The 25,903-nt window shown below is 38.5% G+C and overlaps 1 protein-coding gene across 8 annotated transcripts in view; it reads right to left on the reverse strand.

Moving 5' to 3' along the window:
* The window catches only part of NCK1 (NCK adaptor protein 1), a 77,584-nt gene that overhangs the window by 17,771 nt on the left and 33,910 nt on the right, over positions 1-25,903 (reverse strand). For 5 of the 8 annotated variants that reach the window (XM_055569599.1, XM_055569597.1, XM_055569592.1 and 2 more), the window contains exon 2: positions 2,798-3,041. In XM_055569599.1, the coding sequence (XP_055425574.1) occupies positions 2,798-3,023 (226 nt within the window). In that variant the 5' untranslated portion in view covers positions 3,024-3,041. The remainder of the gene's footprint in view (positions 1-2,797; positions 3,042-25,903) is intronic. The other 3 variants (XM_055569598.1, XM_055569593.1, XM_055569600.1) reach the window with 1 other exon arrangement.

Consider the following 25,903-nt stretch of genomic DNA (forward strand, 5'->3'; position numbering starts at 1 on the left):
CAGAGTTCTATATGTCTGAATCTCTATTCCCGCCCTGGACCTATGTTCATCTGTACTATTTTTCTATTTTTCATCATGTATTCATTCTTTCCTTTGTTTTCTCCTTTTTTTTTCTTAACCTTCGAACAAGATCTCCATCAGCACAATCATTGTGAAACAAATCCATTATTTAAATGGAACATTTAAGTTACCAAAACAGGATTCAGAAACCTGGAGAAAGGGGAGAAGGCTGTCCACCAAAGGCAAAAACTGGATTTACATCATTATACAGGCTAACTGTAGGTCACTACCTTAAAACAGAATGTTTCCAAGTACTTTGGAATAGACAGCAATAACTGTAATATAATACAATGATAGCCTAGAACTTAGATAACAGTCTCAATAATACAGTCTCAAGACAGTTAAAAAGATACAGTCTTGAGACAGCTAAAATTGTCTCAATAATATCAGAAAATAGTATGGAAGGTTTCCCAGGAGTATTAATAACAAAAACTGTATCTACTAAAGCTTTTGCAATTAATATGAAGTTGTATCTAAAACTGGGATTTTCCTCTTGCTCTATATTAGTTTTTTCACTGTCTTTTGTTAATTACTGTCACATCTGCTATAGTCTCAGGATACCACTACCCTTTTTTAAGGATGTAAGTTTATCTAGGTGTGTCCTTAGTCCTTTCTGTGCCTTCATCACTATAAAGCATATTTTGACAGAAGTCACCTTAATTTTCTCGAACACCCTTAATCAATATACTTTAAATAAATATCTAATTATTTACAAAATCATAAGTATTCCTGGTTTTAACTTTGATCTCTTCAACCATTCAAGGACAATCTCTTTCCGACTATCTTCCATTTAAAAACTAATAGTAAATAATTAACTAATAACAATGACCTCAAAAATCTCAAAAAAAAAAAAAAGGTAAGCCTAGATAAAGCATTTAAATGTATGGTTAATAACTTCACTTATTAAATTACCTTTAGAATAGAATAACAACAATGATGAGTAAGAAATAAAAATTAATATAAAGCAGTCAATAATACTCCATGTTCAGTCATGTCACATTATTCTCAAAAGCCACATTATTGTCAAACTATCTTTTTCAAGGAGAAATTATACTTTTTCTTCTACATATACACCAAGAACTATTAAGTAACAGCATGCTTGCCTAAATACCTGAGGGAAACTATGTCCCTCCCAGTTCCTTCCTGTTAGCTAAGGAGAATTTTTTAAAAAGAGAGAGACAGACTGGTTCTCATCTGCGCATATTTCCTTCCTATCACAGCTTGGCCAAGCCCAACATGAAGTAGATTCCCCTATTTATGGCCCTAAGGGAAGGTCAGTAGAAACAAAATTTACAGTTACAGGAAGAAAGAGAAACAAAATAAGAAAGATAAGCTTTGTAGATGCTAATATATGGCAATGATCGACAACTTAAAACTCTTATATCAAACATAAGAACAAAATGCATTTGTTTTTAAAAGCAAATATCAAAACGTAAGCCATTATCAGCCTGCTTATTTAACTTATATGCAGAGTACATCATGAGATACGCTGGGCTGGAAGATGCACAAGCTGGAATCAAGATTGCCGGGAGAAATATCAATAACCTCAGACATGCAGATGACACCACCCTTATGGCAGAAAGAGAAGAGGAACTAAAAAGCCTCTTGATGAAAGTGAAGAGGAGAGTGAAAAAGTTGGCTTAAAGCTCAACATTCAGAAAACGAAGATCATGGCATCTGGTCCCATCACTTCACGGGAAATAGATGGGCAAACACTGGAAACAGTGTCAGACTTTTATTTTTCTGGGCTCCAAAATCACTGCAGATGGTGATTACAGCCATGAAATTAAAAGACACTTACTCCTTGGAAGGAAAGTTATGACCAACCTAGAGAGCATATTAAAAAGCAGAGACATTACTTTGCCAACAAAGGTCCGTCTGGTCAAGGCTATGGTTTTTCCTGTGGTCATATACGGATGTGAGAGTTGGACTGCAAAGAAAGCTGAGCACCGAAGAATTGATGCTTCTGAACTGTGGTGCTGGAGAAGACTCTTGAGAGTCCCTTGGACTGCAAGGAGATCCAACCAGTCCATTCTGAAGGAGATCAGCCCTGGGATTTCTTTGGAAGGACTGAAGCTAAAGCTGAAACTCCAGTACTTTGGCCACCTCATGAGAAGAGTTGACTCATTGGAAAAGACTCTGATGCTGGGAGGGATTGGGGGCAGGAGGAGAAGGGGACAACAGAGGATGAGATGGCTGGATGGCATCACTGACTCGATGGACATGAGTTTGAGTGAACTCCGGGAGTTGGTGATGGACAGGGAGGCCTGGCGTGCTATAATTCATGGGGTTGCAAAGAGTCGGACATGACTGAGCGACTGAACTGAACTGAACTAAAGCCATTAGATGTAAAATCCATCAATGTATCCTGTAAAATAAGTGACCTTAATGACAAGGAGGATATTCTGCATCTCAATCATTTATCCCCATCTCAATTATATGGAGAATCTGTCTAAACTCCAATAGGTACCTATGGTTCAAGAAGCCCCTGACAGAAAATCAGAGTGCGTTCCACTAGCTAGATTTACAGAAAATGACCTTCACTGGTCTTTTTGAACACAACTGACTTGAATACACTTGCTATGAGCCAAACTTACCTTGCCTAGCTGAAATCCCAGTTTGGGATGTTCTAGTCAGTTCTGCCCACTGATGCCAAAATTCTGTACAAAGAACGAATTTCTAGCATTCGTCAGAAAGAAAGTATAACTGTTCTTGTTTTAAAACAAAAATAACTTACCTAAGGTATCTTTTAGGTTTTTTACGATAGATGCTTTCCGAGCACTGTTTTTCCTTTCCACATAGTTAGAAGGTACAAAACCCGTTTTATTCATGGAATTTCGAACTCGCCACCAGGACTTCGAGTCATCCAGAAGCCACAGTCTCTCGTTCTTCTTGATGTTCAGCTCTTGCTCTTGCTGGGCCACATAATCAAACTTGGCTACCACTACCACCTCTTCTGCCATTTTTCAGCACCTTCTGCGCTGCAACCACACAGAAAATATTTTATGTAAGGTTGAGAAGTTGTCCACATGCTTGTCAAGAGAAACACACCGAAGAACCTAAAGTAGTGAATGGTTAAAAAATAAAAATAGGGAAAAAAATTAAAATACCAGGCAAATACTAATTAATACAGAACTGGTATAGATATATTAATAACACACAAAAAGACTTTAAGGCAAAGCTATCCTAGTGATAAGGAAAGTCACTATATCCTGATAAAAGGTTTTATTCAATATACATAACAGCTAAGCTTATGTGTACCTATTAATATAGGTCCAAAATAGATTGACAAAACAAGAAAAAACTGACAAATCCACTGTCATAAAGGTTTAACTTTTAACATATTTATCTCAGTAGTAAATTAAGAAGACAAAACATTAGAAAGTTAAAGAAGAACTGACATCATAACTATTAAGTTTGATGCAATAAACATATGCAAATATAACTTCCAAACAGAAGAACACAAACAAGAGTATGTACAAAATCCAATCAAATGCCATAAAAATCTCTACACATTTTTTGTGTACTTGGTATCCTAAATCATATTCTCTGACAATCATAACAAAAAGATAGCTTTAAAAAAATCTTATAAGTCTAGAAACTTCTAAAAACTGATGTGGAGAAGGAAATGGCAACCCACTCCAGTATTCTTGCCTGGAGAATCCCACGGACAGAGGAACCTGGTGGGCTATAGTCCATGGGGTCGCCAAGTCAGACACGACTGAGCAAAACAATAACAACAAACACTGATGAGCCAGAGAAGAAATCTTAACAGAATTTTTAAAATACTTATAAGTAAAATTAAAGACTATACAAATAACTTTGTGTGATGCAGCAAAGGAGTATATAAAAAAGAAATCTGTAGTTATACATAATTACATCAGAAAAGAAAAGTTAAAAATAAATTAATGAACATATCATCTGTCTTCAGTTATAAAAGAACATAAAGAAAAACAGATAAAAGGAAATAATACAAATAAAAGTGGAATTTAATGAAACAGAAAGCAAAGACATAGAAGAAAGGCTCAAAACCAAGTTAGATGTCATGACTAAAAAATGGACTTAGTTCTGACAAGACTAAAAAATGAAAAAAGGAATAGAGAGCCCAGAAATAAACCCACACATCTATGGTCAATTAATCTTCAACAAAGGAGGGAAGAATATGCAATGGAGAAAAGACAGTCTCATCAGCAAGTGGTGTTGGGAAAGCTGGACAGCTACCTGTAAAGCAATGAAGTTAGAACACACTCTCATAATGCCATACATAAAAATAAACTCAAAATAGCTTAAAGACTTAAATATAAGATATGACACCATAAAACTCTTAGAATATAAGCAAGATATTCTCTGACATAGATCATACCAATATTTTCTTAGGTCAGTCTCCCAAGGCAATGGAAATAAAAGCAAATAGGACCTAATCAAACTTACAAGCTTTTATACAGCAAAGGATACCACAAGCACAATGAAAAGATAACCTATGGACTGGCAGAAAACATCTGCAAGTGATGCGACTGGCAAGGGCTTAATTTCCAAAATATACAAACAGCTCATACAACTCAGTAAAAAGAGAAAAAAAAAAATAAAAAATAAAAAAATGGGCAGAAGACCTACATGCATTTCTCCAAAGAAGACATATAGATGGCCAACGTGCACATGAAAAGATGCTCAACACTGCTAAACATCACTAATTATTAGAAAATGCAAATCAAAACCATAAGGAAGCACTATCTCACCTTGGTCAGAATGGCAATCATTGAAAGGTCTACAAATAACAAATGCCAGAGAGGTGTGGAGAAAAATCCTATACTGTTGGTGGCAATGAAATTGGTGCAGCCACCATGAAAAACAAGGTAAAGTTTCCTCAAAAAAAAAAAAAAAAAAAAGGGAAAAAACTAATAATAGAGCTGTTATATGAGGCTGCAATCCCACTCCTAAGCATATATCCAGACAAAATTATAAACAAAAAATATACACATACCTAATGTTCACTGCAGCATTACTTACAATAGCCAAGACATGGAAATAGCCTAAATGTCCATGGAAACAGGAATGGCTAAAGAAGATGTGGTATATATATACACAGTGGAATACTACTCAGCCATAAAAAGAGTGAAATAAGGTCATGTACAGCAACATGATTAGATCTATAGGCTATTACACTAAGTGAAGTAAATCAGAAAGAGAAAGACAAATACCATATGACATCACTTATTAAATATGACACATTGAGACTTCCCTGGTGATCCAGTGGTTGGGAGTCCACTTGCCAGCACAGGGAACAAGGGTTTGAACCCTGGACTGGGAAATAAGATCCAACAGGTTGCAGAGCAACTGAGCCCGTGTGCCAGAACTACTGAAGCCCGTGTGCCCATGCCGCAACAAGAGAAACCACAGCATCGAGAAACCCGCACACCACAACTAGAGAACAGCCCCCACTCACTGTAACTAGAGAAAGCCCATGTGCTACAACGAAAAGCCTCATGCACTGCAATGAAGATCCAGCACAGCCAAAATAAAATTATTTAAAAATAAAATGACATAAATGAAATTATCTATAAAATAGACTGACAGACCCAGAGGAAAAACTGTCGAGGCTGTTGAGGGCAGGGGCACATGCATGAGGGAGCTTGGGATTAGCTAACTATTATGTATTGAATAGATAAACAAGGACCTACTGTATGACACAGGGATCTATATTCAATATCCTGTGATAAACCATAATGGTAAAGAATATGAAAAAGAACATATATAAAACTGAACCACTTGGCTGTACAGCAGAAATTAACACAACCTTGTAAATCAACTATACTTCAATAAATTTTTTTAAAAATGAAAAAAAGAAAAAAGTACACCCAAATATAAATAAAAAAGGAGTCATAATTATAGATGCTAGACATTCAGAAGCCACAGCAATATTAAAATCTTTATCAATATATATAAGAAAGTAAATGTACAAATTTATAGAAAAATTAAAGTAACAAAGGTAGTAAAATTGAATTAGTCATTAAGAAATCTTCCCATAAATGAAAACACCAGGGTCAGATAGTTTCACAGGCAAATTCTATTAAAATTCAAAGAACAACAACAAAAAAAGGAACAAATAATTCCAACTTACACAAACTCTTTTAGAATAAAGAGAGGAAATGTTGCAACTTAAGTCACTCCTGAACCTAGATTAGCTCTCTACTTTCTTCAGAGAGATTATTACACATAAATAGCTACCCCTGGTTTAGCAAGCAAATAAATTCTGCTTCCGCTTATTGAACAGCATTCTGTTTTCTCAACAAAGAAGTTAAGTTCTTCAGTATATTCAGAAAAATCCATTTTAATTTAGAATTCAACAACCCCTAGCATTCAACTGTATCTACAAGGAAGATATCTTTGGGGGGTTATTGCAAAGGACTCAAAACCTACCAGTCTTCTAAAATAATGACTCAAGTATGGTCAGTTCAGTTCAGTTGCTCAGTCGTGTCCAATTCTTTTCGACCCCATGGACTGCAGCACGCCAGGCCTCCCTGTCCAACGCCAACTCCTGGAGTTTACTCAAACTCATGTCCATTGAGTCAGTGATGCCATCCAACCATCATCCTCTGTCGTCCCCTCCTCTTCCTGCCTTCAATCTTTCCCAGCATTGGGGTCTTTTCAAATGAGTCAGTTCTTCTCATCAGGTGGCCAAAGTATTGGAGTTTCAGCTTCGGCATCAGTCCTTCCAGTGAATATTCAGGACTGATTTCCTTCAGGATGGATTGGTTGGATCTCTTTGCAGTCCAAGGGACTCTCAAGAGTCCTCTCCAACACTCTTCGGTGTTTGGCTTTCTTTATAGTCCAACTCTCACATCCATACATGACTAGTGGAAAAACCATAGCTTTGACTAGATGAACCTTTGCTGACAAAGTAATGTCTGCTTTTTAATATGCTTTCTAGGTTGGTCATAGCTTTTCTTCCAAGGAGTAAGCATCTTTTAATTTCATGGCTGCAGTCACGATCTCCAGTGATTTTGGAGCCCCTCAAAATAAAGTTGCTCACTGTTTCCCCATCTATTTACCAGGACATCTTAGTTTGTTTTTCAAATTCACTTCCAATCTCATTCCCAAACTGGATCTTCACACACTCACTAATCTGGTTACCACAAGGACAGAACCAAGTTGGAATTAAAGAACTCAATCATTTCAATATGTCACTAAAGACAATATGAAATTTACTGTTCTAGGAATCTTCATAAATTATACCCTTCATTCTGACTGGAAAGGGATCAACGAACTGAGTTAGAGAACACCTACTGGCTTAAAATGAAAGGTTTCTACACCCTCACAAAGGCTGAGAGTTGTTAAAAATATCTAACTCTATACACCAAGGAACATTTACTGAAGGTCTATGATTCAGGCATATCCTAGCATTTCCCTCACAACAATCATTTAAAGTATTATCCTCACTTTATAGTATAGATATTAAGAAATTAAATGGCTTTTCAACCTGTGAAAATAAGCAGTGGAAACTGGGAGTCAAATGGGAGTCAAATACATGTTCTTTTCACTCCCCGCCCTGAGTTCATGTACTTTTGATTACTGCTGACTCTTAAGGAATAGAAGAGGAATATACAAGTTATAAATACATGGAAACCAATTACCTACTAAATCAACAATTCTCAAACTATTTGGTTTCAAAACCCTTTCACATACTTAAAATCTGAAGACTCAAAGAGCTTTTTTTATGTTGGTTCTATCAATATTTACCATGAAGATTAAAGGTAAGAAATTGTTAGGGCATTTTAAATTCAATTAAATATAATCACATTTAATTCAATATGTTTTTAACATTTTAAATGAAAATTATATTTTCTAAAACAAAACATTAATGAAAAGAGTAGAATTATTTTACATTTTTTGCATATCTTTTAAAAAATGTCTGACTGTTTAATAGAAGGTGGATTCTCATATCTGTTTCTACATTTACTGTATTACAACATTGTTTTGGGCTTCCCTCATAGTTCAGTCAGTAAAGAATCTGCCTGCAATGTGGGAGACCTGGGTTCAATTCCTGGGTCGGGAAGATCCCCGGAAGTAGGAAATGGCAATCCACTCCAGTATTCTTGCCTGGAAAATCCCATGGACAGAGGAGCCTGGCGGGCTACAGTCCATGAGGTTCCAAGAGTCGGACACGACTTAGCAACTAAACCACCATTAATATTATTTTGGCTGAAAAGAAAACCTGGTTTCACATAAATGCATAGCTTGAAAAAGGGAGAGAGTATTTTAAAAGTGTTTTCAGATAACTGTGGATTCTTTTTTGGTACTATACCAAAACATGACAAGCAGTAGAGTTTCTTAAAGACTAGTTTCTAATGTGGAATTTAAAACTTAATCAGTGAACTTTTCCATACTGTTTTAAATATTAAAAATCATTGGCCCAAGTATTTTTAATTTCAGGAATGATGAGTATAAATAAGCCTGCTGCAAACCCTCTCTCCAACTGATTACAACCAAAATCTCCATGAAAAAAATGCAAAGAATCAGCTACCTAAGGACTCTGGGAAGTATACAACAGGTAGCTTGAAGAGGAAAATCAACTTGAAAAAAAGATCAATACATAGATTTCTCTTTGAATACATAAATTTCCTTTGAAATTTGACTGAACAATAAATTTCCTTTTGGTCACCCCACCACACACACACACACACACTTTATTTCTTAGCTTTGACCTAAAACTAAGTGGAACAGGAAACTGTGCGGCAGGTACAATAAGGAAAAACCTCATATGGAAGAGCAGCTCACCTGGCCAAAGCACTGGGGAAAAAGGCTCTGGAAAGCCAGAGTGGGTAAGTTCAGTCCCTGAGGTTGTTTTCTTCTTTTCCTCCTCTCCCAGCCTTGTCCCAAGGCCGCCAACGGTGCATCTGCATTACTGCCACAATGGTGGAGATAGCATATATATTAAGACCGGGAGAGGTTAAGCCTCTGTGCTCCCAATGCAGGGAATGTGGGTTTGAGTCTTGGTCATGGAACTAGCTTCCCACATGCTGTGTGGCACAACCAAAAGAGAAATCATTTTTCTTAAAAAAGAATCCAAAGAGACACCTATGCTTTCTCTAACCACTTCACCCTGAAGGCAGGCATAGTTGTGCCCAAAACTGAGCAACAACATGGGAGACTGAAACTGTACATGTTGTTGTTCCATCACTAAGTCATGTCCAACTCTTTGAGACCCCATGGATTGCACCACACGAGGCTTCCCTGTCCCCTTCTCTATCTCCCTGAGTTTGTTAAAATTCATGTCCACTGAGTCGGTGATGCCAACCATCTTATCCTCTGTCATTCCTGTCTCCTCTTGCCTTCAATCTTTCACAGCATCAGGGTGTTTTCCAATGAGTCAGCTCTTCACATCTGGCGGCCAAAGTGTTAGAGCTTCAGCATCACTCCTTCCAATGAACATTCAGGGTTGATTTCCTTGAGGATTGAATGGTTTGATCTCCTTGCTGTCCAAAGGACTCTCAAGAGTCTTCTCCAGCATCACAATTCGAAAGCATCAATTCTTCAGTGCTCAGATGTCTAATAAGAGAACCCAACTTTTCTGGCTATAGGAACTGGAGGATATGGGGAAAATGCCCATGAAAGAAGAGCAGAAGAATGTAATCTATGACAAAGACTTCTTCTTGACCAAATTCTAGTTAGGCTCCTCTGAACCCTCTTCTTGACTAGGCCTCAAATTTGATCTATAAAAACTGCAGACTCTCAGCATAAATGCTTTGTCATAAATGACTTCTCACACTAACAGACTTGAACAAACACTAGCATAGTTTTTATGGTTCCATCCCTAAGATGACTCCTCCAGCCCCCTTAATTTTCCTGCCTGAGAAAGTTCAATGTTGCCAGAAGAATTTACTGTTTGTTCCAGCTAAACCTTGATGACAGGCCCCTGGAATCTGTCTTAGAGCAGTTACTTTAGAAAGCTTGCGATTATAAATACTTCCTCTGCCCCCTTGAGATAATAATTGTCTACCACCTAAAACTGCCTTTTCAAGAACTGTAGAGCAATCTATTTAAAATACAAACATTCAAGAAGATGATTCTCATTCTTGTTCCCAGACTCTGTAGGAGGATAGGGACTGAACTTTGGTGGGTGCCTTGCTCTAACTTGGGCTTCCCTGGTGGCCCACTCCAGTATTCTGGCCTGGAGAATTCCATGGACAGAGGAGGCTGGTGGGCTACAGTCCAAAGGGTCGCAAAGAGTCGAACACAACTGCGACTTTCACTTAGCTCTAAAACCTGCACCACTGCCTCTGTTATAAAGAGAAGTTTATTTCTCCTCTGGATAAGTAACAATTACAAACCCAGGTTCCCCTAGGCATATGGACCAACCCCACTTCAACACCACTGGATGCCTTTCCCTTAGCACACTCCAGTTTCTAAAAAGCCTCCTGCCTTTTGTTTTGACAAAGTTGAATTCTCTCTTCCCTATTGTAATATTTATTGAATAAAAGTTATCCTTAACACTTCAACTAGTATTGAGCTTGTGAATCTTTAATATCTATAATTCTAATTATGAACCAACGTAAGTACTAAACCTCCACCAAGTTGGACATTCATGGAATTTCCAAAGAAGTATCACAAAAGCACTGAGAACTGAAATACAAAATAAATGCCGCCCAAGCCCAGTCCATCCGTGACCGGTGCATACAGCAAACAGATGCAATCAATACAGCAAAGGTTTAGAAACTGAAACTGATATTGGAACTATTGTCCATCAAAACCAAGTAAAAACTGCTCTGAACCTAACCAGATTGACACCTGCTTAAACAACAGCAAATTCTCCAAAGCATTTTAACAGGATCCAAATTCTCACAACATAATACTCTAAATGTCCAGTATATAACCCCAAATTACCAAATATACCAAGAAGCAGGAAAATTTGGCGGAAAATTGGAAGAAAAGGACAACCAACAGATGCCAACCAAATAACCCAGATGTTGGACTTAAAAAATCTTAAAGTAGCCAATATAATCACATTCCATTAGTAAAGGTAAACACTCAAATGGAAAAATAAATCTGAGAAGCTGCTATTAAATAGAATCAAATGTAAATGTCAGAATTAAAAAATCACAATATTTGAAATAAAAACTTCACTGGATAGAACGCAGAATCAAGATGGCAGATGTATTCATTTCCTATGACTGCTGTAACAAACTGGGTGGTTTAAAAACACCAGAAGTTTATTCTGCCACAGATCTCAAAGTCTCAATCAAAGATACAATCAAGAAGTCTGAAATCAAGGTGCTGACAGAGCTGTACTAGCTCTGAAGGCTCTAGGGAACAACCTGTACTTGCCTCTTTCAGCTTTTAGCGGCTACAACATTCCTTGTGGCTGCATCACTCTGCCCCTGCGGTTATAATGCCTCCTCCCCTTCTGTCTAGCAAATCTCCCCCTCCCTCACTCTTGTAAGCACACTTGTCATGGGATTTACAGTTTACCAGATAATCCAGGAATTTATCCTCCTCTCCAAATTCTCAAATTAATTAATCACACTAGTTTATCACATAAGGTAATATTCACAAATTCCAGAGATTGGGAAATGAACATATCTTTTTAAAGGGTCCCATTCAGCAAAATACCACAAAGGGAAAACTATGTAAACCTGAAGACAGATCAATAAAAATTATCCAATCTGAAGAACGGAGAAGGGAAAATATTTTTGAAAAAGAAAAAAACAGGGCTTCAGGGACCAATGGGACAATATCAAAAAAGCTATTCATGTCTTTGGAAACCCTAAAGAAAAGCTATTGATGCAGAAAAAAATACTTGGAAGAAACAGTAGTTGAAACTTTCCAAAAGTTAGCAAAAGTCAAGAACTTATAGATTCAAGAAAATAAACAAACCCAAACAGGATAAATTCAAATCATGTCCAAGCCCATCATAATCTAACTGCTAAAAACAGTAAATAAAAGAAAAATCTTGAAAGCAGCCAAAGAAAAACAACATATTACATACAAGTTGATGGTTCTCAGCTGGGGGTTATTTTACATCCCTGGGGATATGTTATAGTGTCCAGAGTCATTTTTTTTATCATCACTGCGTGGGGTGGGGGGGGCGGTGGGCCGGGGTGGGAGTGCTAATGGGTATAGGCTAGAGATACCTATGATAAATGGGATAGGACTCCACAACAAGAAATTATCCTGTCCAAAGTACTCAAGTTGAAAAATCCTGACATAGGGAGCAATTTGAATGAAATGACTTTTCATCAGAAACCATGAACCATACCTAAAAATGCTGGAAGAAAACAACTGAAAATTCAGAATTCTATATTAAGGGAAAATATCCTTCAGGAATGAAATGAAATAAAAGATATTCTCAGATGAAGCAAAATAATATCAGTTTGTTGCCAACACTCTAGCTCTAAAAGAAATGTAAAAGAAGTTTCAAGGCTTAAACTAGTTAAAAAAAAAAATTGTATCAGAGGAAAATGAAACTTCAGGAATGATGGAGGAGTAATAAAAATGGGAACTATCTGGGTGAATAGAAGAAGATTAATTTTCATCTCTTAAGATCTTCAAAACATACACATTTTATTATAACATTTACATGGGGGAGCTTTCAACCTATATATGTACAATTCATATGACAATCATCACGTAAGTGGATAGGACAATGGAACCTAAACAGCTGTTAAGGCTTTATGTTCGAGCTTAAGTTGTAAAATATAAACTTAAAAGATATACGAGGTGGGAGGGTGGGGGTGGGGGGAAGAAGGGGTAAAAGTGTTAGTCACTCAGTTGCATTCAAGTCAGCAACCCCATGAACTGTAATAGCCCACCAGGCTCCTCTGTCCATGGAATTCTCCAGGTAAAAATACTGGAGCGGGTAGCCATTTCCTTCTCCAGAGGATCTTCCTGACCCACATGGGTTTCTTGCATTGCAGGTAGATTCCTTACCAACTGAGCCACCAGGGAAGTATAATGTTTAATTTAATATACTATATTTATATTTAATAATATGGGGGAAATTAAATATTAAATATATGGTATATTATTTAGAGCATACTACTAAAAAGTCTTAAGAGCAACTACTAAAAAGAGGGACAAAGAGATATAGCCAAAAACTGATATATTAAAACAGATATTTAAAAAATACTCAATCCAAAAGAAGGAAAAGGAAAAATGGGAACAAAAAACACAAGAAACAGACAAATATTAAAACTCAAACATACCAATAATTATATAAATGACCTACAAGATTAAAGTAACAAATAAGACCCAACTGTTACCAAAAATCCAGGTTAAATATGATGCTATATAGATTAAAAGTAAAAGGATCAAGCATGTATTATTTCAAAAGAAAGCTGTAGTGGCTATATTAATATCTAACCACATAGATTTCAGAATGAAAATTAGCAGGGGCTTCCCAGGTAGCTCAGAGGCAAAGAATCCACCTGCCAATGCAGGAGATATGGGTTCAATCCCTGGGTCTGGAAGACACCCTGGAGAAAGTAATGGGAACCCACTCTAATATTCTGTAGATCTGGTAGACAGAGTGCCTGAAGAACTATGGACAGAGATTCCTAACACTGTATAGGACTCAGTGACCAAAACCATCCCAAAGAAAAAGAAATGAAAAAGGCAAAATGGTTGTGTGAGTAGGCGTTACACAGCTGAGGAAAGAAGAGAAACAAAAAGCAAGGGAGACAGGGAAAGATACCCAACTGAATGCAGACTTCCAGAGAACAGCAAAGAGATGTTAGAAAGCCTTCTTAAATGAACAGTACAAAGAAGTAGAGGGAAACAACAGAATGGGGAAAACTAGAGATCTCTTCAAGAAAATTGGAAATATCAAGGGAAGGGAACATCTCATGCAAGGATGCGCATGATAAAGGACAGAAATGGTAAGGATCTAACAGAAGTAGAAGTGATTAAAAAGATGTGGCAAGAATACACAGAACTACATAAAACAGGTCTTAATGACCCAGATAACCACAATGATATGGTCACTCACCTAAAGCCTGACATCCTGGTATCTGAAGTCAAGTGGGGCTTAGGAAGCTGTATGACAAACCACGCTAGTGCAGGTGATAGAATTCCAGCTGAGTCATTTCAAACCCTAAAAGATGATGATGTTAAAGTGTTTCACTCAATACGTCGGCAAATTTGGAAAACCCAGCAGTGACTGGAAAAGGTCAGTTTTCATTTCAATCCCAAAGAAAGGCAGTACCAAAGAATGTACAAACTACCATACAACTGTGCTTATTTCACATGCTAGTAAGGTTATGCTCAAAATCCTTCAAGCTAGGCTTCAACTGTACATGAACTGAGAAATTCCAGATGTAAAAGCTAGATTTCAAAGAGACAGAGGAACCAGAGATCAAACTGCCAACATTCACTGGCTCACAGAGAAAGCAAAGGAATTCCAGAAAAACATCTACTTCTGCTTCACTGACTATGCTAAAGCCTTTGACTGTGTGGATCTCAACAAACTACGGAAAATTCTTAAAGACATAGGAATACCAAACCATCTTACCTGTCTCCCGAGAAACCCATATGCAGGTCAAGAAGCAACAGTTACAACCAGACACGGAACAAGAGACTGGTTCAAAATTGGGATAAGAGTAAGACATGGCTGTATACTGACACCCTACTTATTTAACTTACATGCAGAGTACATCAAGTAAAATGCTGCGCTGGATGAATCACAAGCTGGAATCAAGATTGCTGGGAGAAGTATCAATAACCTCAGATATGTAGATAATACCACTCTAATGGCAAACAGCAAAAAGGAACTAAAGAGCCTCTTGATCAGAGTGAAAGAAAAGAGTTAAAAAAGCTGGCTTAAAACACAACATTCAAAAAACGAAGATCATGGCATCCAGTCCCATCACTGCATGACAAAATAGATGGGGAAACAATGGAAACAGTGACACAGTTTATTTTCTTGGGCTCCAAACAAAATCACTATCAATGGTGACTGCAGCCATGAAATTAAGATGCTTGCTCCTTGGAAAAAAAGCTAGGACAAAGTTACACAGCATAGTAAAAAGCAAAGACGTCACTCTGCCTGTACAAAGGTCTGTACAGGCAAAGCTATGGTTTTTCCAGTCATGTGTGGATGTGAGAGTTGGACCATAAAGAAGGCTGAGTGCCGAAGAACTGATTCCTTCCAACTGTGGTGTTGGGGAAGACTCTTGAGAGTCCCTTGGACTGACTGCAAGATTAAACCAGTCAATTCTAAAAGAAATCAACCCTGAATATTCATTGGAAGAACTGATGATGAAGCTGAAGCTCCAATAGTTTGGCCACTTGATGTGAAGAGCTGGAAAAGTCCCCCATGCTGGGAAAAGACTGAAGGCAAAAGGAGAAGAGGGTGGCAGAGGATGAGTTGGTTAGATAGCATCACTGACTCAATGGATATAAATCTGAGCAAACTTCAGGAGATGGTGAAGGACGGGAAAGCCGGGCATGCTACAGTCCATGGGGTCGCAAAGACTTGGACACCACTCAGCAACTGAACAACAGCAAAACAAGAGTTTCAAAGTACATGAAGCTAAAAGTACTGAAACTGAAAGAAGTAAAGAAATTCACCCTTTTTCTTGGGGACTGTAACACTACTCTTGATAATACATAAAACAAGTAGACAGAAAAGCAGCAAAGATACAGAAGATCTAAACATCAGCTCTCTGAATCTAACTGAAAATTATACTCAACACAACATATGCACAAATCTTTCAAGTGCACCAAAACAGACCATACTCTGGACCATAAAGCAAACCTTAATAAGTGTAAAATAACTGAAATCACATAGCATATGTTCTCTGACCATGAAGGAATTAAACTAGAAATCAGGAACAGAAAGGAAGTGGAAAATCTCTAAATATTTGGAAATTAAACAACAATTCTAAATAATTCATGCACCAAAGGGTCTTCTCAAAAGAAACTAGAAAATATTTTGAACTGAATGAATATGAAAACACAACAAATGAAAATTTGCTGGATGAAGCTAAAGCACTGCTTGGAAGGAAATTTACAGCATTAAAATGCTATTACAAGATGTATGAAAAGAAGATCTCAAATCAGTAATGTACGCTTCCCTGGTGGCTCAGACGGTAAAGCGTCTGCCTGCAGTGCGGGAGACCCGGGTTCAATCCCTGGGTTGGGAAGATCCCCTGGAGAAGGAAATGGCAACCCACTCTAGTACTCTTGCCTGGAAAATTCCGTGGACTGAGGAGCCTGGTAGACTACAGTCCATGGGGTCGCAAAGAGTCAGACACGACTGAGCGACTTCACTTCACGCTTCCACCCTAAGAAACTAGAAAAAGAAGAACACACTAAACCCAAAGGAAACAGAACTTAATAATGATCAGAAATCAATGAAACTGAAACAAAACATAAATGAATGTGGGAGACTTGAGTTCAATCCCTGTGTCGGGAAGATCCCCCTGGAGGAGGAAATGGAAACCGACTCTAGTATTCTTGTCTAGAGAATCCCATGGACAGAGGAGTCTGGCAGGCTCCAGTCCATGAGGTCGCAAAGAATTAGATACGACTGAGCGACTAACACTTACTTAAGTACTCTGAAACCAAAAGGATGTTCTTTGAAATGATCAATAAAATCGCCCTCTCTCTAGCAAGAATGACCAAGAAGACAACTTGTTCGTGTCTTATTGTTCAGTGGAAGGTAGAACTTTTGCGGATAAAATTAAACTATTTGGCTGATGCTATTTCCAAACAATGTGCAGAAGCAGCAGTATAGCTTCCCTTGAATGCTAATACTAAAATATGCAAGTAAAGAAATAAAGATAGAATTGTTCTCTTGTCAAGTGGTAAACAGAAATTTAAATGTTAAGTTGAAAAACTCTCTGCCTATATATACTGGAAAAAATGAGAAAGCACTATGTTCAGAACAGAACACTAAGGTTGTGGCCAAGGACCCCTTGATAAAGAGATTAGTACGGTTGTGAAATTAGACTTAGACACCCAAGCAGGAAACAGCCAATCTGAACTGGAAGAAGAAGAAAGATTGTCAGTTTTCTTAGAAGACTTTTACATGGTGGGACCACAAACCTATTCAGTTGGGAACTTGGGATATTCTTCAAGACATGAGAACAAAGACCCTAAAGGCGACTCTGAAATCATGAAGGCTGCCTCCCCAGTTTCCAAAGAGGAGGCTATTACCTGGGTTTCAACAGGCCTGACAAAGACTCCCAGCCCAAAGCCATGGGGGCCAAGCCAGTAGAACCACTAGTATGTGAGGTTTCATACACTAAATTATCCTTGAATAATAAATGCTTTGCCACTGATTATTAAATTAATATATTTTATTAAATGTTAAATATTTAATATTTAAATGGGCAATTTTTTAAAATATTCTTTTTTCTTTCTGTCCACATTGTACAGTATGTGGGATCTTAGTTCCCAACCAGGGATTGAACCCGTGCCCCCAGCATTGGAAGCATGGAATCTTAACCACTGGACCACCAGGAAGTTACAGAATAGACAAAATATTTGAACAGATACTTCACCAAAGAAGACATATAAAGAGCATATAAGCATATGAAAAGATCTTCAATATCATTAGTTATTATAGAAATGCAAATTAAACCCACAAAACGCTATCACTACACAGCTATTAAATGGCTTAAAAAGAGAAAGGAGGTAAGGAAGGAAGGAAAGAAAGGGAAAAAGGGAGCAAGGAAAGCAAGTGAAACAGAGGAGAACGAAGGAAACACAAAAACTGACAATAATCGGTGTGAATGAGGCTGCAGAACAGCTTGAATCCATACACTGCTTGTTGGAATGCAAAACAGCACAGCCACTATGGAAAACGGTCTGGCAGCTTCTTACAGAATTAAACATAACTTACGTAGGACACAGCTATCTCACTGAGTCAGACTCAAAAGGCTACATATGACCTTCTGGAAAAGGCAAAACTAATGTGAACAGAGACTAGATCAGTGGCTTTCACAAGTTAATGGTGGGAAGAAAGTATGACTACAAAGCAAGAAGGAAATTTTTTTTTCTTGAGCAGGTGAAGGAACTGTTCTGTACCAACACCGTGGTGTTACATCACTGTGATTACATCACTCCAGGTGTCAAATCTCATTTATATCCCCAAGTGTGAATCCTACTGTACATAAACTAAAATATACAGCAGAAAACATTCATTGGTTGACCTTAAATGTAACTATTTTTACTCATATATGGTATTGTATCATCACTCAATATACATTCACCAAGTTTTGCAGATCTTCCAAATGCTGACATCTTTATAACACTGCATTTCAAGCAGTCTCTAGTAATTTCAGAGTGGAAACAGAAACTGAACATCTCAGTCTAATGAAAACAGTTTGGGCCTTATGAACTCCCTAAAAGGTCCACTTTAGGAATGTTGTTGTTGTTGTTACTGTTGTTCAGTTGCTAAGTCATGTCTGACTCTTTGCGACCCCACAGACTGTAGCCCACTAAGCTGCTCTGGGTTCTTGGCCACTGAGCCACCAGGGAAGCCCCTTTAGAGAACTGCTTATCTAAATGTGGGAATAACATCAAGCCAAACACCTAAAAATAAGTTCTTCCCAACCTACTTTTATAAATTCATTCAGTTCAGTTCAGTCACTCAGTTGCGTCTGACTCTTTGCAACCCCATGAATTGCAGCACGCCAGGCCTCCCTGTCCATCACCAACTCCCGAAGTCCACCCAAACTCATGTCCATCGAGTCGGTGATGCCATCCAACCATCTCATCCTCTGTCGTCCCCTTTTCCTCCTGCCCCCAATCCCTTCCAGCATCAGGGTCTTTTCCAATGAGTCAACTCTTCGCATGAGGTGGCCAAAGTACTGGAGTTTCAGCTTTAGCATCAGTCCTTCCAATGAGCACCCAGGATTGATCTCCTTTAGGATGGACTGGTTGGATCTCCTTGCAGTCCAAGGGACTCTCAAGAGTCTTCTCCAACACCACAGTTCAAAAGCATCAATTCTTCGGTGCTCAGCTTTCTTTATAGTCCAACTCTCACATCCATACATATTAATGACACTAAGTCATGTTAACAATCATCTTCATATTGTGCAGGATATGTACACAATGAGAAAGGATAATGTTTGCTACATATGTCTGAGTGCTCAGTCACTTCAGTAGTATCCGATCTTTGCAACCCCATGGACTGTGGCCCGCCAGGCTCCTCTGTCCATGAGATTCTACAGGCAAGAATACTGGAGTGGGTTGCCATGCCCTCCTCCAGGGGGTCTTCTGGACCCAGGGACTGAACCCGTGTCTCTTTCGTCTCCAGCACAGGCAGGCGGATTCTTTACCACTAGCGCCACCTTGGAAGCATCTTGCTATGTATATAGACCATTTGGGGGAAGCCAGTTATTATATTCCAAGGAAAAAGTAAAGAACCAGCTAGCGACTGAAGTGACTTAGCAGCAGCAGTGCTTCTAAAGGGAAATCTCCCATGCTAATACAAATGCAATTTTAGAAATCTACTGTACTTTAGTACATAACTTGACAACTTCCTGTTTCTGATAAAAATCAGCAGAGTGACAATACCCAAGTGACTAGCTCCGGAAGTTAGGTTGGGCTACAGATCTCAGTAAACAATGAAGAAGGGGAAATCCCCAAATAACTACCTTCAATGTGCTCATCCTGAAAGACTCCCAGTATGTCTAGGGGGGTTACTGGGATGATACCCTTTTTCAAACAGACTAAAACCTGAGAACATGTATACTCAGAGTAACCATCACCACGTGGAACCTGGCAATGAAGCTGAGAGGCAAATAAAGATTAGATCCCATTTTTTTAGCCTCTAAACTTAATCATCCTTTATCTAGAATCTATCTCTGAATTTTTCATTTCACAAGCAAAAAAGTACCTTTCTGTTACAAACAAACTAAAAGGGTCACATACAAGAATGACAGGCATCCGAAATGACTGGGAAAAAAAATGTTAAATTTAAAAGAGAGAAGAATAGTATAAGAAGACTTCAGATGGAAGAAAAATGAAAAAACAAGAATATAAAAAGCTAGACGAGGATTAAGGAAACTCTAACATTAGCAAGTATAGATAATTTCAGATTTAACAATTTTGTGTATATGTGTGCCTGTACATATAAACACTTTGCAATGGGTTAATGAAAGCTAACACTGAACACTATGTGGTGCTTATAAACAACCAAGTCACTGATTTTACCAAGCTTTCACTTGTAAATGTTTACCAGGTGTTTTTTTTTGAGGTCCTACTGTGTGTCGAGCACAGTGTCAGTGAACCAGCTTACAAAACTAAGGCTGTCCTGGAAGAGCTTACAGACTAGTGGGCAAAGTTTTACTTCTTGTTACTACTATTTTACCTATAATGCTGACTTATCTTAAACACATTTCACTTCCAATCAGCTTCACAAACTATGCCAACTGCATGCATAAATTAGGTCCAGTGTGTTGCTACTGTTTATACATTTATCTGGGCTTCCATGGTGACTTAGCCTCGCTTTTCACTTTAAAAACTCTCAGCTGCCAGAACACACCTATTTTAAAATGTAATATAAAAACATATGGTCTGCCTTGAATTTCAAAGGCCTAAAAAACAAAATGGGAAATAGATGGGGAAACAGTGGAAACAGTGTCAGACTTTATTTTTTGGGGCTCCAAAGTCACTGCAGATGATGACGGTAGCCATGAAATTAAAAGACGCTTACTCCTTGGAAGGAAAGTTATGACCAACCTAGATAGCATTATTCAAAAGCAGAGACATTACTTTGCCAACAAAGGTCCGTCTAGTCAAGGCTATGGTTTTTCCAGTGGTCATGTATGGATGTGAGAGTTGGACTGTGAAGAAAGCTGAGCGCCGAAGAACTGATGCTTTTGAACTGTGGTGTTGGAAAAGAGTCTTGAGAGTCCCTTGGACTGCAAGGAGATCCAACCAGTCCATCCTAAAGGAGATCAATCCTGGGTGCTCATTGGAAGGACTGATGCTAAAGCTGAAACTCCAATACTCTGGCTACCTCATGCGAAGAGTTGACTCATTGGAAAAGACTATGATGCTGGGAGGGATCGGGGGCAGGAGGAAAAGGGGACGACAGAGGATGAGATGGTTGGATGGCATCACCGACTCGATGGACCTGAGTTTGAGTGAACTCCCGGAGATGGTGATGGACAGGGAGGCCTGGTGTGCTGCGACTCATGGGGTCACAAAGAGTCAGACGCAACTGAGCGACTGAACTGAACTGAACTGAAAAAACAAAAAATATAATAGTCCTAAGAAGCCAAGCTTGGTATCAGGTTAAAACAGGACAGATCCAGAAGAGCAGCATAACAAGTTTATTCTTACAAGTTCTAAGACAGAGGCTGTACATTCTGGCTTCATTCTCCTCACACAGGGTAATGTGAAAAAGGAAAACTACTAAAAGTTGGAGGAGAGCTTTTCTACTTCATGAGTCATCCATCCTGGAGGTGCAGGTAAATACAAACATGGAAGGAGGCATTTTACTCAGCCTTGTCTGCCTCTAACCCCTAACTGCTGGGGGAAAGGACTCTCAAAAAGAAACATGTTCTTTTTCCAAGAAGAATGGAGCTGAACTAGGTAACTGCTGCTGCTAAGTTGCTTCAGTCATGTCCGACCGACTCTGTGCGACGCCATAGATGGCAGCCCACCAGGCTCCTCAGTCCCTGGGATTCTCCAGGCCAAAACACTGGAGTGGGTTGCCATTTCCTTCTCCAATGCATGAAAGTGTAAAGTGAAAGTGAAGTCGCTCAGTCGTGTCTGACTCTTTACGACCCCATGGACTGCAGCCTACCAGGTGACTCCATCCTCAAAAAACAAAAAAGGATTCAGAAAGAGACCAATTTTACTTGACTATGACAGTAAAACACCTGATTTTTTACAATTATCTCTAAACTTCCTCCACATTGGTATGTGCGTTGTAACGTAGAAGAAATGAGGATTGTCTTTAGATTCTCTAACTCTGCAGCCAAGCTTGAGAGAATCCCAGGTGGTTGTGTAGGTGAACACAACTTTAGAAGCACAAAGGAAAACCTCTCTGATTCAAGGGAAAAAGAATAAAACAGTCCAGGCCTGACAACAGTACACCCTACACTGCTCTCAGAGAGTGAAGCAATGTTTCACAAGTGCTCACAAACTGTTAGATAACTGCACACAGAGGGCTAGGTCTTAAGGGACAATTCTCTTCTATCATCACGCCACCTAGCTTCCTCAGGCTTCCCTAATGTGTTGGGCTGGGAGGTACCTCTTAGTCTTATTTGACATTTTAAATCACATTCATATATTACACTGACAAATAAGGATCTTGCAAGTGCAAGGTCTGCACCTAAGAATGAGTACTTCTTTCAATTCTTTATCCTAGGCAACTTAGTTGCTTGTCTCACCGTAGTTCCAGTCCTGCTTGACTGCCCTGTGAATAAAACATGCTTATGATGCATTCAATTTCCTTTTTAACCACACACTTGGGTTCTAAACATTGCTCAATCACTAGCTATGACTCAGGGAATGTCATATCAACCTCCAGGAAACTCCATTTCCTTATCTGTAAAACAAGGGGATTGAATAAGATAAAATCAAAAAGTCTTTTTCTGAGTATCAAAATTACGATCTAAGTTTCCCTTTAAATTGTATGGCCTAAACAAGATCATATTTATCTTGTTTTTTTTTTATTTATTTTTTCATTATATTAACCACCTCACTATTCCACTCCTTACTCTTTAGTATACTCTAATTATTGTACATCTTAAAAGTGTCACTTGAAGTTGTACATATTTCCAAAAGAATACAGAACACACAGCACAGGGGAATGTACAGTATAAATAAGGTTTAGATTGCATCATCACTTTTACCATATTTATGGTAAAATTTACCAACGATATTCTCCTGACATACACCAACCTTGTGGTCACCTGAAATTCCAACCTATTTAACATGCAATTAATCATAACATTTGGGCATCTTTCACATTAACTGCTGTACTTAATTCTACTTTCCCCTCAAGGGCTCCATGTGTAATTTTCATTCAAAAATAGATTTAGGACTTCACTCAGAGGTCATCTCACATTTGCCAGAATGGCTATTATCAAAAGGACAAATAAGTACTGGTGAAGATGGAAGCCTTATGCACTTGTTGGTGGAAATGTAAATTGGTACAGCCACTACAGATAACAGTATCAAGGTTCCTCAAAAACCTACAAATAGAACTACTATATGACCCAGCATTTTGACTACTGGGTATTTACCTAAAGTAAATCAAAACACTGACTTAGAAAGATATATGCATCTCTATGTTGACTGAAGCATTATTCACAATCCTGAAAGATGATGCTGTGAAAGTGCTGCACTCAATATGCCAGCACATTTGGAAAACTCAGCAGTGGCCACAGGACTGGAAAAGGTCAGTTTTCATTCCAATCCCAAAGAAAGGCAATGCCAAAGAATGCTCAAACTACTGCACAACTGCACTCATCTCACACGCTAGTAAAGTAATGCTCAAAATTCTCCAAGCTGGGCTTCAGCAATACGTGAACTTCCTGATGTTTAAGCTGGTTTTAGAAAAGGCAGAGGAACCAGAGATCAAATTGCCAACATCGCTGGATCATGGAAAAAGCAAGAGAGTTCCAGAAAAGCATCTATTTCTGCTTTATTGACTATGCCAAAGCCTTTGACTCTGTGGATCACAATAAACTGTGGAAAATTCTCAAATAGATGGGAATAACAGACCACCTGACCTGCCCCTTGAGAAATCTGTATGCAGGTCAGGAAGCAACAGTTAGAACTGGACATGGAACAAGACAAGGCTGCCCACTTTCACCATTACTATTCAACACAGTTTTGGAAGTTTTGGCCACAGCAATCAGAGCAGAAAAAGAAATAAAAGGAATCCAAATCGGAAAAGAAGAAGTAAAGCTCTCACTGTTTGCAGATGACATGATCCTCTACATAGAAAACCCTAAAGACTCCACCAGAAAATTACTAGAACTAATCAATGACTATAGTAAAGTTGCAGGATATAAAATCAACACACAGAAATCCCTTGCATTCCTATACACTAATAATGAGAAAACAGAAAGAGAAATTAAGGAAACAATTCCATTCACCATTGCAACGGAAAGAATAAAATACTTAGGAATATATCTACCTAAAGAAACTAAAGACCTATATATAGAAAACTATAAAACACTGGTGAAAGAAACCAAAGAGGACACTAACAGATGGAGAAATATACCATGTTCATGGATTGGAAGAATCAATATAGTGAAAATGAGTATACTACCCAAAGCAATCTATAGATTCAATGCAATCCCTATCAAGCTACCAACGGTATTCTTCACAAAGCTAGAACAAATAATTTCACAATTTGTATGGAAATACAAAAAGCCTCGAATAGCCAAAGCGATCTTGAGAAAGAAGAATGGAACTGGAGGAATCAACCTACCTGACTTCAGGCTCTACTACAAAGCCACAGTTATCAAGACAGGATGGTACTGGCACAAAGACAGAAATATAGATCAATGGAACAAAATAGAAAGCCCAGAGATAAATCCACGCACATATGGACACCTTATCTTTGACAAAGGAGGCAAGAATATACAATGGATTAAAGACAATCTCTTTAACAAGTGGTGCTGGGAAATCTGGTCAACCACTTGTAAAAGAATGAAACTAGAACACTTTCTAACACCATACACAAAAATAAACACAAAATGGATTAAAGATCTCAACGTAAGACCAGAAACTATAAAACTCCTAGAGGAGAACATAGGCAAAACACTCTCTGACATACATCACAGCAGGATCCTCTATGACCCACCTCCCAGCATATTGGAAATAAAAGCAAAAATAAACATATGGGACCTAATTAACCTTAAAAGCTTCTGCACATCAAAGGAAACTATTAGCAAGGTGAAAAGACAGCCTTCAGAATGGGAGAAGATAATAGCAAATGAAGCAACTGACAAACAACTAATCTCGAGAATATACAAGCAACTCCTACAGCTCAACTCCAGAAAAATAAATGACCCAATCAAAAAATGGGCCAAAGAACTAAATAGACATTTCTCCAAAGAAGACATACAGATGGCTAACAAACACATGAAAAGATGCTCAACATCACTCATTATCAGAGAAATGCAAATCAAAACCACTATGAGGTACCATTTCACACCAGTCAGAATGGCTGCGATCCAAAAGTCTACAAGTAATAAATGCTGGAGAAGGTGTGGAGAAAAGGGAACCCTCTTACACTGTTGGTGGGAATGCAAACTAGTACAGCCACTATGGAGAACAGTGTGGAGATTCCTTAAAAAACTGGAAATAGACCTGCCTTATGATCCAGCAATCCCACTGCTGGGCATACACACTGAGGAAACCAGAAGGGAAAGAGACACGTGTACCCCAATGTTCATCGCAGCACTGTTTATAATAGCCAGGACATGGAAGCAACCTAGATGTCCATCAGCAGATGAATGGATAAGAAAGCTATGGTACATATACACAATGGAGTATTACTCAGCCATTAAAAAGAATACATTTGAATCAGTTCTAATGAGGTGGATGAAACTGGAGCCTATTATACAGAGTGAAGTAAGCCAGACAGAAAAACACCAATACAGTATACTAACGCATATATATGGAATTTAGAAAGATGGTAACAATAACCCTGTGTACGAGACAGCAAAAGAGACACTGATGTATAGAACAGTCTTATGGACTCTGAGAGAGAGGGAGAGGGTGGGAAGATTTGGGAGAATGCATTGATACATGTAAAATATCATGTATGAAACGAGTTGCCAGTCCAGGTTCGATGCACGATACTGGATGCTTGGGGCTGGTGCACTGGGACGACCCAGAGGGATGGAATGGGGAGGGAGGACGGAGG

This window comes from Bubalus kerabau, chromosome 2, assembly GCF_029407905.1.
Source record: "Bubalus kerabau isolate K-KA32 ecotype Philippines breed swamp buffalo chromosome 2, PCC_UOA_SB_1v2, whole genome shotgun sequence".
In the NCBI taxonomy this organism is placed as follows: domain Eukaryota; kingdom Metazoa; phylum Chordata; class Mammalia; order Artiodactyla; family Bovidae; genus Bubalus; species Bubalus kerabau.